General features: G+C 30.6%; 2 protein-coding genes across 2 annotated transcripts; both read left to right on the top strand.

Annotated features, from left to right (window-relative positions):
• LOC109343639 (wound-induced protein 1-like) lies at nucleotides 552-1,339 on the top strand. Its single transcript, XM_019582033.1, has one exon. The coding sequence runs from the start codon at nucleotides 805-807 to the stop codon at nucleotides 1,138-1,140; it is 336 nt and encodes a 111-aa protein (XP_019437578.1). The 5' UTR covers nucleotides 552-804; the 3' UTR covers nucleotides 1,141-1,339.
• LOC109343638 (cation/H(+) antiporter 15-like) lies at nucleotides 2,253-5,781 on the top strand. Its single transcript, XM_019582032.1, has 3 exons — nucleotides 2,253-2,657; nucleotides 3,157-4,155; nucleotides 4,411-5,781. Exons 1-3 carry the CDS (start codon nucleotides 2,352-2,354, stop codon nucleotides 5,617-5,619), a joined length of 2,514 nt encoding a protein of 837 aa, XP_019437577.1. The 5' UTR covers nucleotides 2,253-2,351; the 3' UTR covers nucleotides 5,620-5,781.

Below are 15,363 nucleotides of genomic sequence, written 5' to 3'. Positions count from 1 at the left end.
TGGGTTTTATGACCGAATTTAAGTTCAAAGATTAGATTCGATCAATATTTAGGATTGGATAGGGACAAACATGATCTGACGTCACGCATTTCGTGATCACCCTTTCGTCATAATTGTATGTGTCTATTTATTCGTGTACAAAAAAATAACATCTCTTTGACCCAAGGTACATGATTCTCTAATTTTTCCATCATATATACATAACTAACAAAATATCTACATATGTATCATTTCATATGTGAAATTAGATGCAAGAATAATAAGTAATATTAAAATATCTTTTTCTAAAAGATATATATATTATATTTAACCAAATATAGGTTAGAGTTAAAAATATAACTCAATCGACATTTATAATCGAGTTAACCTTCAAGTCTAAAATCAAGTTTAGGTTTAAAAAAATAACTCAAATAATATTTAAAGTCGACAATAATTCACATGCTCACCCCATCATATTCCCCTTTCAATGCCCTGAGAAACAAACTCCATCTAGACCCAACCGCACTGAATAAAATCCAAGCAAGTTTTTCTCTTCCTATAAAACCCCTTTCATTCCTTATCTCCCATTCAAACAATCTCAATCTCTCTGAATATTCAATCCCAATTCCCAAAATCACTTTTTTCTCTCATTCTAAAAACCCTAAAGATCTGGCTAACTCTTCTGTAAAATCTGATTCCAGCAATCAGAAGCTGGTTCTCACTTTATATGAAGCCTTAAACTCCTCCGATTCCGACACCGTCGTCAAAACCGTCGCCTCCGATCTCGAGCGGTGGTTCCACGGTCCACCTTCTCACCAATTCTTGATGCTCCTCCTCACCGGCGAAACCGTCAACGATTTCCGTTTCGTTCCACAATCTCTTGTATCGTTCGGTAACACCGTTATCGTTGAAGGTTGTGACGGTAACCGTAACATTTCTTGGGTGCACGCGTGGACCGTCACGGATGGGATAATTACTCAGGTCAGGGAATATTTCAACACTTCCCTTACCGTTACTCGATTCGGAGATTCTGATTCCGGTTCAGAATCCGGTTCGGTTTCCGGTTCAAGTTCTGACTCGGTTTGGTTTCGTTGTGTTTGGGAAAGTACTGTTTCGAACCGGGTTGGGAAATCGGTTCCCGGTCTAGTCTTGGCAATATAAAAATTTATAGTTTGGTTGGTGACACGTGGCGAAAAAAATGTTAGAGACTTGTTTGGTTTCTGGTTATTGATATTCTTGTGTTTTGTCTTTGTGTGGAACTAGAATGGGTTTATCCAAGTTATTGTATGGTGATGAGTGTGTGAGAGTGAGAGTAATGTGGTGTTTTAATGATGCAATAACAATATCTATCAATGTTTCTATATGTCCAAATCAAAAGAATCAATTGCATTTCATAAGAAGCCAAAAATCATTATATTATTGATAAAAAAATTTAACATCTAGTTTATTTCTTATAATCATTGGATCTTCATTATTAAGCTTCTAATAGTATCACACATAAGGTTGTCATGCCATCCTATTTTTTCTATAATAGGAACTATTAACTTTCTTTAATGATTCCAACATAATATTATAATTTATTTTACATTGAGTTTATTGTTGTTGATATCATTTTATGATTTATATCTCGTCAATTTTTATGTTGTGTTATATGATTCTCTGAGATAATTAAATATTGCCCCATTCTTAAATAATATAATATTTTATTAAATATATTTTAAAAATTTATTTATTGTTATTATATTGACTATGATAAAATCTAATAAAGTGTTTCTCTAATAATGTAAAGTCTTATTGGATTGATGATTCGATTCCTAGGAATAACACTTGTTGGTGGACAACCACAAACCTTAAAATATGTATTTTCTTAGCCAAAAAAATATATGAAAACATACATTTGGTAATACCAGAAAAATATTGACCACGATAAAAGTAAAAATTAAATATACATAATTTATGGTAGAAACATGTATTACAATTTCCTTAGATTCATGTACTAAATTTACCTAGTGGAAAAAAGCTTGGTAATGGTTGAAAGGAGAAAAGATGTATACACTGACAATATATGAGTTTTATATATTGTTATTGTATCATCACCAATAATTTTTTATTATTGTTGAATTTTCAGAAAATGTAATCCAAATGAATGGTGGATGATGAAGTGCATGTGTATAAATCTTTACACTGTCAGTGTATACATTTTACTATTGTTGAAATGAAATGATATGCATTTGGAAAAGAGTATGATAATATTATTTGTATCCTCGAAAGTTGTAAAATGTAGACTCCATTACCTTTGAAAGAGTGAATGGTAGCCATCTTATAACCACCTTACTTAAAGGCAAACCATTAAATATGTCAAAATCCAAAATATGAGGCTATCCTCTTATTCTCTATTTTCCTCATCATCTTCTTACAACCATAACAATCAACTTTTCCATTTGTTTTCATTCACAAATATGGCTCCTGGTCCTGCATTTCCAAATGGCACAACAATACTAGTGTGTCAAGATCCTCATAGCCATAATCATGACAGAGATATATGGCACTTGGGCAACCCTCTTTTTTCTCCTACTTGTCTTCTCTTCATGCAGATTTCTTTGACTGCTATAGTTTCACAATGCATTGATCTTTGCCTCAAGCCCTTAGGACAATCCTCTCTTGTGTCTCAGATTCTTGTAAGCTTTATGTTTTCTCTAAATTTGTTCTATGACCAATCGTCATTAATATTAATACTAATACATACCTTGTTTAGTAGACTATTTTTAGGATTTGAACTTGTGGTTTCATGGTTACTAAGCAACAATGTTACGTTGCAACAACCTAATGGTAATGTCATCCTGAATAAAAAACTAGCAACAAACTACAAGAGAAATCTTGGAACAAATTGTTATTCCAAATTACAATATTAAGCAAAGGCATGATTTTGTCATTACAACTAGGTGAACTTTACCAACAAAGCGTTAATATAGTAGTGTAAGATTAGTCACGTAGAAATAGTCATGCACCTCGAAAGAGATTAGTTCTTTTAATAATAAGTACTATGCACTACCAATAATGAAAAATATGATTTGTTGGTCATGTATATATCAAAGAAAAAGTAAGAAAAAGATAGATAGATAGATAGATCATTGATTGATGCAGCAATTAGTATTAACAAACAATGGTTGATAACAGGGTGGAATGGTATTCGGACCGTCCGGTTTGGGTCACGAAAAGGCGCTGAAGGATGTATTGTTCCCTATGAGAGGTGCTCTAGTGTTTGAAACAATAGCATCACTTGGTCTAATGTTTTTCTTCTTTATAATGAGTGTGAAGATGGATCCTGCTACATTGATCAAGACAGAAAAACAAGCCATAACTATTGGTCTTTCGGTATTCTCATTCACACTGGCAATTCCTACCGGATTGTCATTACTCTTGAAGAAATATGTTTACATGGACAAAGGTCTCAGAGATTCTATCACAATTATCGCTATCTCACAAGCCTTGACAGTATTTATCTGCATTCGGATCCTCTTGAGTGAGCTTAAAATCCTTAACACCGATACGGGTCGTCTTGCCTTGAACTCAGCATTGTCTGCTGATGTTATTGGCTTTACTATGATGATGGTTATGTTTAGCATAATGCAGAATAAGGGTGGTAAAATTCTATCATTGCTTTGGGTCATTCTAGCTTTAGTTGCAATCTTCCTACTTATCATATACGTAATGCGGCCGTTGATATTATGGTTCCTAAAGCAATCAACTGGAAAGCCAGTTGATGAATTCTACATCATTTGTATATTTGTGTTTGTTCTTATAGTTGGATTTTTGAGTGAAATTGTCGGCCAGCATTTCGTTATGGGACCGATAATTTTAGGCTTGGCTGTTCCAGAAGGACCACCCTTAGGAACAGCTTTGTTAACTAAATTGGAGACACTTTGTATGGTATTTCTTTATCCAATGTTCCTTGCTGTTTGTGGATTGCAAACTAATGTCTTCCAAATCAATTTCCGGTCCTTGTGGATTGTGAGTATCATAGTTCTCACCTCTTGCGTGACAAAGGTCGGCGCTGTTATGTTGGCAGGGTATTATAACAATATACCCATGAAAGATTGTTGTGTGATGGGTCTCATTCTGAATACAAGAGGTGCGCCGGAGCTTTGCATGTACAATGTCTGGAAGAGCAGTAAGGTGTGTAAATTAGTGACTTAAAATTTATGCAAATTTGTTAGAATTGATGGTAGATATCATTACTGAAGCAAGCATTAATTGTGTTCTGTGAGCATGATAAATTTCTTAATAGATTTGAATTTTTTATACTACAAAGTTTGTTTAAAATCAATGGTAGAGAAGTTGTTAGTGTCTGTTCGGTGTCGTAGATATTGTCGATAAGATTCGAAGCTACAAGTGTAATTATATATTGACTTCTTTTCTTCTCTATGGCAGCTATTAACAGAAAAAGAGTTCACTTTATTGGTGGTCTCCGTTATAGTGATAAATGCTATCTTAACACCACTGTTAAGATTCATTTATGACCCTTTCCAACAATATAATTCTGTGAGAAGGTGTTCGATTCAATACACTAAGAACGAATCCGAGCTGCGAGTAATGGTCTGCATTCACAACAATGAAAATATCCCTACAATTATCAACCTCTTAGAAGCGTCCCATGCGAGCAGCGAGAGCTCGGTTGTGGCTATAGCATTAATCCTAAACGAGCTTCTCGGGAGATCAAGGCCTCTTCTTGTCGCTCACCAACACCACGAAATCCTGCGGTCAGCCTCATGCAGTTCAGCTCAAATCGACAACGCGCTAAGGCAATACGCACGGCAGAACGAAGGCTGTGCATCGGTCTATTCCTTCACTTCAATGTCAGAATATGACACAATGCATGGCGACATATGCCGAATATCACTCGAAATGGGAGCCAACATTTTGATCATACCCTTCCACAAAAGATGGGAAATTGATGGTAGTGTCGAGGTAATTAGTCGAAGCATGCAAACCATGAACATTAGAGTCCTTGATAGAGCACCTTGCTCAGTAGGAATACTAATTGATCGAAGTATCTTGAGTGGTTTTCCATCACTCTTATCCGGTCGAGTAGAATACAACGTAGCCGTGCTCTTCATTGGGGGCGCAGATGATGCGGAAGCACTTGTCTACACAACCAGAATGGCTAGGCATGCAAGTGTGAGTGTAACAGTTATCAGATTCCTCTTATTTGGAGAAGAAAACTCGAAAGACAGAAAGCACGACAGCGATCTTATAGACGAGTGCAGGTATTATAACACTGCAAACCGCCGATTCGATATAATGGAACATGTTGTGAGAGATGGAGTAGAGATATCTACAACTATTAGAAGATTGATAGATTATTTTGATCTAGTAATAGTAGGGAAGGAACATTCAGAATCTGTTTTGCTTCAAGGGCATGATGAATGGAGTGAGTGTAAAGAGTTAGGAATCATTGGAGACATGTTAGCTTCACAAGATTTTGTGACCAAAGCATCAGTGTTAGTGGTGCAACAACAGAGAGTAAGAAAGAAGCTTATTAAGCACACTGTGACTCCAATGACAAATCAAAGAGATTGCACAGTATACAATGTTCCAAATGATGCAGCACCAAGATCATCAGTTGCTATTTCAGTGTGAGAATATTTATTTTCCCTATGTATATGTTAGTCTTTTGGTGAGTCTCATCGTATTACTATTTTCTGTCGTTACGAGTTCAAATCCTAGATCCTGGAAACATACACTTTCACCTGCGAGTGTAACTCGTAAGGCTGCATGTATATATTATCCTCGGTTCTACTAAGTGAGAGACTCATGCATTGTACCTTCTTTTTTCTTCTTGTGTATATTAGTAGAAATTATTTATTCTCTTCTTCCTCTATTTTTTTCTCCATTGACCTTCTCTTTTTATAACAAGCAATTTAATCAAATCATAGTTTTTTCATTTAAAATATTAAGTTACCTAACAACACAATAATCATGATTTTTTGGTGTAAATTTTTGAGTTATTACTATACTGGTGCAATTTTAGTAAATTATGGCTGTGAGCCAGGATTTTATTTTTTATTTTACTTTTCATGATAGAACTCATCCTGGGTAGCCACTACTCTTGTTTTTCATTAGATAGTTGTGTCTCTCATTCACGACTTTTGTTTTTCATTAGGTAGTTGTATCTCTTATTCACGACTTTTGTTTTTTCATTAGGTAGTTGTGTCTCTTATTCACGACTTTTGTTTTTCGTTTGGTAATCATGATTACTTATTTTAAAATTTGTCCTTAACCAAACTCATTTCTGCAAGCGACGACTTCCATTGTCTGAATTTGTCTTTGGTGTTTTCCCCTATTTTCTTAAAGAAATCGTGTTTGATAACCACATTTTTCTTATTTTTTATTCTGTGCATAAGTAAAATAAACAATATATAATTATAACAAACTTTACTAACACTAAAGTTGGGCCTTAGTTTGGTTCAAACCTAAAACTATTTGCTTAAGATATAAATTTCTAACCTTTACTCTTGTATAAGATTATTGTAATTTTTACTTAAAAGTTTTAAAACATTAAAAAAAATAAAGTTGTGGTCTACAAACACATTTTCTTTAGAAATAAAAAAAAGTTAAGAAGCAAAACCCAAAAAGGGTTATTGTGACGGTTAAGCACGATTACTATAAAAAAAATATAAAAAAAAAAGTGAATAGTGGGTGTGATAAGTGTAATCTTTAAAAAAAAATGATGATAAATGTAATTAAGTTAAACAAAGTATGATATATTATAGAAACAAGCCCAAACAATATATGAGTTAATATGTTTCATTATTTTTGGTTCGTCACACTATAGTATAAGAGTCATTTAAACGACATCTGCTTGGAATTATTTATATATCTTGTAACAAACGAAAAATATTGAAGAGACATTGACTATTATATTATTTGAACTTATGTCAACAATATATTTAATTTGGCAGGGATTAACTTACTCCAAAAGTAAGTTTAAAAAAGCTTATTTCACATCTTAGCCATCAATTCAAGGGAAATCCAATGGTACTGATTCAAACCATTGGATTCCCTGGAATTGATGACTAAGATAATAAGTAAGTTTTTAAAACTTACTCCTGGAATAAGTGAATCACTCATGATTTGTTTAACTTAATTAATCTCGTTACTCATTTGTTTAAAAGATCATATTTATTTCTTGTGCACCAGTAGTTGGTGTAATGTATATATATAAATAAGGATAATACAAAAAAGAAAGAAACAATTTTTATAATTTCATTAAAACTCTTAATTAATTTAATCAAAATGTAATAAAGGAGTAAACATACTCTAATAATACACTTTATCTTTCTAACTTGCAATCAATCTATTGGTGCATGGAACACAAATTTTGAGAAATATAACTCAAATTATCACATTAATATAGTTGTCTATATCCATCACAAAACTTCATTTGTTATACTTGGTGTCCTCCATCAAACAAAGTATTGATACAATCATAAGTACGAGAAGTTGAGTTATAAGGTATAATATAAGATTCCATATCAAAACCAACTATATATATATACATATAAATGATGACACACAAAAATCATTGATCTCATTTTGTATCTAGTAGCTATTCCTTACATTACTTATTAATATTTTCAATAATTACATACTTAGTCTATAATCATCAAATTAGCTATTTACTAACATATATTTGGTTTATTATATAATTATTCACTACATAATCAAAATGTGATTTTACCCCAAAAAACTGTCAAATTACTAATTCTTTTTTATAATTACATATGTGAAATCTTAAAGGCAATATACTATTTTAACTAAATATTTTATAACACTTTTTATTAAAAATATGTTCTATATCTTAAAATTAAAAATAAATGTTAAATCATTTAAATATATATTTTCAATGTAAGACAATTAAAATTTTACATCTTAAAATATAATGGCCTAACTAGGCTCTTATACAAGGTTATATATATCAAGATATTTTGTTATTATTTGATTAACCTATGGATAGTGGGTTTCCTCAAATACACATGATAGGATGAAGAGAAAATTATCCTCAAGAAGCAATGGAGGAAAATTATGTGTTGTGGTCCACTAGTAACTAATAAACATAAAAGTTTATATAGTTTATATTATGAGTGTAACATATAAAATATATAAAAATTTATACAATGTTAATATACTATTCATTATTCATTTGAAGATAAAATCTAAATGATGGATGATATAATAATAATGTATAAAATTCATATATTATGATATATATATATATATATATATTTTTTTTCTATTTTAAGTTATATTTGTTGGGAAACACAATTTAGATGTCTTCACGCATGTTTGAAATCCATTTCCATTTTTGCATGTAAAATTGGTTCCACCAAAAGTGTTTTTGACTTTACCATCTACTTTTGGTAATTGGTCACATCACACTTTTTTGTTCTTTTCTTCAACACAACTATAATCTAACTTTTCCTTCAGTAATGAGTAATGACCAATGAATGCTACAGATAAAGAAAAAGAATAAACATTTGATAAAGTTTATTAATTAACTCACTTAGGAGGAGTTAGGAAACAATGAAAAAAAGGTCATATCATTATTTAAAAAAGATTTGAGTAAAAAATTAAGTTTATCTAAATATTTTCCACCAAAAAAGTAACTAAGCAACAACTTCTGTATATTGATTAGAAATTCTTTGGTAAATTTAATTACTTAATAAATATTCATTATTAATAAAAGACCCATTTATCTTCTCAATACTGTCCCAAAACTATGTTGCGTGTATCTTGAATGCTTTTAAGTTGTGGAAGAGATTTAGGAATTTTAATTTATTTTCCAACAGGTTGGTAGAAGAGGAAATAAAGTGGCTTAGTCTCTAGTAGAATAAATCACATGTTCCACACTATTTCTTTCAATCTCATACTTTCCTTTTGATTGAGTTTGGTTGGGTAGAGTTAGAGAAGAGAGAAAATAAGGAGAGAGAAGTAGAAGAGAAATTGGGAGTTTCTCCCCTTTGGTTGAGAGTGGAGAAAGAAGGGTGTTAAGGATATAGCACAATGCGGAAGCACAAGATTGAATCAATTGAGAACAAAAGAGAAGCAAGTAAAGGATAAAGAAAATAACACACAAGATTTAACGTGGAAAAACCCCTCAGTGTGAGAGGAAAAAACCACGGGCGATCAAGAGCAAAATTCCACTATGTAAAAAAGAAGAGTACAAGAAATCCTCTTATAATGATGAGGACAAATGACAATATTTTTTCTCACAAATACTCTCTCAAATGGAACAAGAATTCTCACCAAGAATGCACTCACAATATATGTGTAAATGAAAGAAATGTTGTGTGTTGTGAAGATGATTTTGAAGCTCTCTATATGTGTCCTTTTATAGGCAAGCAAAGTCTTGGTATCTTGGATATGAAGCATTGGATGCTTGGAAACAAAGCCATAAAAGTGACATAAAATGTCATTAAAGAGAGTCATAAAATAGTCATAAAATTCTTTTAAGGCATAGAAATGAGAGGCATCTAACAAAGGGAGAGAAGAAAAAAGTGGTGAGCCCATAAAATTTCTTTCCCTCCACTTATGAGGAGAAAGTGAGAAGAGAAAGAAAGATTTTAGCTGGACAATGATCTGTTGTCTCAAATTGTGTCCTAAACTATGTCGCAAACCATATCAATTAAAAATGTTAATTAAAATTATAATAAAATTTATAATTTAAAATTATAACATTTATTTTTAATTAATAATAAAACAACATTTTCCTCCCTCTTTTCTCTATTCTAGATACATTTTTGTAATTTGAACCACAATATCACCACTTTCTTCTCATTTTCTATCCAACCAAACAAAAGAGAAAGAGAAGAAAATATTTATTTTTATTCATTTTCTCTCATTCTTCTCTTATACCAAATATCACAAAAATCTAATCTATTTCTCTTCTTTCTCTTTCTCATTTTTTTCTTTCTCGCGGATTTCTCTCATTCTCATTTTCTCTTGTCAAACAAACAAAGACTTAGTCTAATATTTATATATTATCATTATAGATTTATACACAATTAATACATTATCCATTATTTATTTATCATACTTTTATTTTGGAATATGAATAATAAATAATGTAATAACAATATAGAAAATCTTACACTTTTGATTCATACATCTCTTTTCATATAATAATAGTTGATTTGTATATTTAATAAGTTGGTAATATTTATTAAAGATATATTAGAGGATATTTTTGGAAGATGATAGTTGGTTAAGAAGTTAAGAATTAGCTAGTTAGATTTGTGTTAGTTACTTGTCTTACAATCTTTCTTTTCTTCTTTTCTTTTTTATAAATAAGTCATGTTGACTCACTTCTTATTCATTCAATTCAATGATAATAATGAGAAAAATTATATTTCAATGGAGACTTTGATTCTCTATTCTCTCTTTTTCCTCCTTCTTTCTTGCTCATCTTTTCTTTCTCATTCATGCATGGCTCCTACCATTTTAACATGGTATTATAGTGTAATTATTCGATCGCTTCCGCTTTGAACGAATGGAGTTGTGGAATCTTGCTCTATGGAGTCTCCTCTGCAGACACGATGAAAGTTTTTCTTTGTTATGCAAGAACCAAAGAACCATTCAAACTCCTTCAATTCACTCATCACCACTACCAACTCCACAAAACCATCAAGAAGATCATTAAGAATACTCAATATTCTCTCACACTGCACCAATAATGCTCTCTTCTTCTTCTTCTTCTTCTTCCTCTTCTTCCTCTTCCTCTTCCTCTTCCTCCTCTTCCTCCTCTTCCTCCCTCCTTCCTCATTCCCTCTCCCTCCTCCTCCCTCCTTCCTTCTTCCCTCTTCCTTCTTCCTTCTTCCTTCCTCTTCTTCCTCTTCTTCCTCTTCTTCCTCTTCTTCCTCTTCGGAAATCCTTTTGATAATGGCTTCGTTCCCATAATCTAATGTTTATTCCCATACATAAACCCAAATAGAACAACCATGATCCAGACCGAAGAAACCCCAATTGATTTCATGGTGAAGAAGAAGAACATACCTTGATTAGCCATTTGGAATCTCGAAGGTATGAAGGTGTGATGATCTTCCAGATGTTAGAGCACTTGATGGTTCTCCTTTTGCTTCTCTAGAGGGGAATGAGAATGCCAAAGTTTTGAGTGTTCTTTCCTGATGATGAGAGTCTTATGCTCTAGTGATTCTTAATTCACTTATGCAATTCTTATAGTGTGTTTTCCTTATGGACAAGTCCTTGTTTTTAACACACCTATTGCCTCATCAGATACTCAAGAAAACCTATTGCTCTACAAATAGGGACCATAACCCATAAAAGTAATCGAAACGGTTATTGCTTAAGTTGCAATAATTCTGATTCAGTCCCTTCATCAAATCAGAAATTGCCTGAAGGTATCTACACTTTTATTATTTCATGACACATATGTCCTTAGCCACCAAATTAATTCTTGAGGGTCATTTTATATTTTGGCTAATTACATAATGGCCATAACACAATTATAGAATTATATTTGTGACCCATAAATTGTCAGAAATTCTAACACTAGTTGCTTATATTCAAGGAGGTCTTTTACAAGGAAATGCTTCCGATTATGGCTCTATCATTCCAAGATTCAACATTTATGATCATTCATCATCATCACCATCATTATGTCTTGTCGAAAATCAAAAGAAATATATGCTGGTGCTTATTAGCCAATATCACCAATTCAAATAGCAAGGAACACTTAAGCAAACAAGGAGCCGCTAGTACCAAGTGCACTTTCATCAAGTTAGATTAGAATTCTTTTCAAGTACATAAGCTAGCTTTTTGATGTTCCCAAGCTATTCAAGAATGGAGTACCATAACCAATTTATCTTATGCAAGATTACATACTTTTCTTATTCTTCATCATTTACCCCTCTTTCTTATTCATCATTGAAGCATCTCATTAGGGTCAAGATTCTGATCTGTTCTCTTTCTTTCATCATCAACGGTTGATTCGCTTCTGTTCATGATGATTAAGCTCATATATAATTTATGTCATGGATGGTTAAACTCAAATATAACTTCTGTCATAGATAGTTAAGCATTAGATGAATAATTTTTGTCCATAGTGGTTAAGCAAAGATATTGCTTTTGTCATGGATGATTAAGTGTTTAATAATATAGCTTCCGCCATGAGCGGATAAGTGTTGTTATTACTTCAAATCAATTCCAAGTTGTAGAGTGAAAATTTTCACTCACAGCTTGAGGTGGATATTAAAAATATATTAGAGGATATTTCTGGAAGATAATAGTTGGTTAGGAAGTTATGAGTTAACTAGTTAGATTTGTGTTAGTTACTTGTCTTACAAGCTTTTTTTTCCTTCTTTTCTTTTGTATAAATAAGTCATATTGATTTACTTCTTATTCATTCAATTTAATGATAATAATGACAAATATTATATTTCAATAAAGACTTTGATTCTCTCTTTTTCTTCCTTCTTTCTTATTCATGTATAGCTCCTACCATTTTAACAATATTTTGATCAATCAAAAGAGATTGATAATGATCGGTGACATATAAGAAGACAATAAATATTCTCTCTCCTTATAGAAAATTTATGCCAAACTTGTAGTAAAAGAAAAAAAAATACGTTTTTGACAAACCTTTTTGTATTTATTACTGATATGATGCAACATGAATTAAATCGTGGATCGCAGTAACGACTCCTAAATAACTTTTATTTTTGCCTCAAATGTCATGTCTGCTATCTTACATCTATCAGCTTTTATTTTTGACACACTAATAATAGCAAACTTTCAACTTTTGTACCATGCTTCTCACTTCTTTTTTATAATATTTTTAAGGGTATTTTTATCGAATAAGAAATTAATTTTTTTCGAAAAGCGTGATTATTTTTCTTAACTAATGTTATTTTCAGAAATTGATCTTTGACCTTTTAGTTATATTAAAAATGTAGCAATGTTTTATACAACTTGATCAACAAATTATTGATAGATGCTTCCTACACCAACTATATCATGCGTATATATTTTGTACACCAATATATTAGAGGGAATTGAATTAATCCTTTTACAATCCATTTTATTATGTTATAAATAAACAATATAGTAGTATTGTGTGATAGTGGTATACAACACATTTTGGATTTCTCCATTAGCTTTCATGGGAAATAGGACACATTCGTGTGATACATGTTTGATTCCCTTTAAGTAGAATTTTAGATTTGAGTCTTGTGGATGAAAAATACATGTTATGAGAGTTAGTCTCACATATCTGTGGATGTTCCCAAATTGAATAAGATTGTCTCTAGTGCGAAGATACATGTAGAAAACAAAAAAAATAAAGATTCTTATTGAATGACAATACATGAAAATTTGTTGCATATTTGCAGCTTTACATTTATTGTACAACATGATGTGAATCCATAGAATTCAAATAAAGATTAGTAGACGTGAGATTATCTGAAGTACCACAGTCCTGTATTAAATGTAGATGGTAACATATTACACAAAATTATTTTTAACTAATCAAATTTAAATTATTTTTAAATAAATTTTTTGAAATTCTCATTTATCTCATATTTGAATATTAGAGAGTCTAGAGGATGATTTTAGCTAGGTGAAAATGAATTGGATACATTTTTAGTATTGGGTTGTATGAGGAAATAATTCTTTTTACTTTATTATATCATTTAATTTAAAAATCAATAAAAAATTGAACCCTTCGATATTTTTTATGTGACATATTAAGAGATTTATCTAGTAATACTAAATCCTTCAATATATATAGTTTTTAAGAACTTACTGTCTCGATCAACATGATATAAAAGATATAGTTTTTGAGAAGTGTAATGCTATATTTTTCTTTTACATATGTTACAAATTCTGGTAGGAACAAGGAAATGATATATATAACTTATAAATTAATCATTAATAAATAATAAAATATTAATTTTAACATATATTACTTTCGGCAAGGATTTGTTGGAAAGTTTAGTACAAGAATATGCTAAATAACATGTTTCCCATGTTCATATTCAAATAATGATATTCATTTTGTTAAATTTATATAATGATATTTAAGAATTATAATATTCTCCAATATCTAAGAGATAAGTCCTTATTTTTATATTTATATTAAATGATAAAAATGTCATATCATTATATATAAAAAATAAAATTATCATATACTATATTTTTCATATTGTTTATCATATACTTATCTTTGCAGGACTGAATAGATTCTAACCCCTTTAACATATATTTTGTTCATGATAATGTGATGATATGTCATATACAAATTTTTTTGCATTACCCATGAAAAAAAAGCAACTAAAATTAGAAGAGGAGAATTGGAGGAGAAGGAAAAAGTGCATTCCCCAATGCAAAGTTTATAGTGAAGGAATCATTAGATACAAGGTGAGACTAAAAATAATTATCACTTAATAAAATAAAGAGTATAATATGTATATATTGTTATTATAAAAATTTATATGTTCAATATATAATTCACTATTTCTTTACATTATTTATTTGTAAAAGTCAATAGTAATTAAATATGATGATAAATAATAAAATAAAAATGTGAATTTTTTTTTCAAATTATTAATGTATATATATTTTCTCTAAATTAAAATAATAAAAACAATTAATCATGTTAAATGTCATTTATCTCATAGGTATCCAAAATAGGTAAATTTTATAGCAATGTTAATAGTGTACAAATTTGATAAATGCCAAATTTCATTTACTACAAATTAAAGGGTGAACTGTGCTCATACATTCAAATTTGATCGCTAACTGAACTTAAAAATAATTTTGGTTTGCGGTCTTAAGTATATGAGTAGTTGTACCATTATAAACCAAGAAAGTTCTGATCTAAACATGTTAAACCCGATTAAACTAGAAAAGCATGACAGTGAACCAGACGATTTACTTGAAATTTTAAAAAACAAAATATTATTCTAATGTTTTGTTTTACATTTATATATAATTATATATTTATAGATAAAAATATCAATTTTATATTTAAAATTAACCAATCCAATCGAATAATTAACCATTTAAACTAATTAAATTTAATATATAACTTTTCTACTTTAATGTCAGATTGAGACAAAAAAATAAAAAAAACTATGTTACCGAAAATAATAAAAAAGTAAAAAAAAAAAAACAGTGAATCAACTTTTTCAAGAAACTCCAACTGTCATTAGTTTAAGTGTTACATATTTAATTTTCCTTAAGCAAGGTCTCAGGTTCGAGTCTTGTGGATGAAAAAATGCCTGGAAGAGTTAGCTTAACGTACTTATGAATATTTCCAGCTCGGACAGAATTGTCTCCCCGGGATACCTATATGAAACCAAAAAACAA

Source organism: Lupinus angustifolius, chromosome LG03, assembly GCF_001865875.1.
Source record: "Lupinus angustifolius cultivar Tanjil chromosome LG03, LupAngTanjil_v1.0, whole genome shotgun sequence".
Classification (NCBI taxonomy): domain Eukaryota; kingdom Viridiplantae; phylum Streptophyta; class Magnoliopsida; order Fabales; family Fabaceae; genus Lupinus; species Lupinus angustifolius.
Note: the sequence above shows the minus strand (reverse complement) of the source record. Positions and strands in the feature narration are given on the sequence as shown.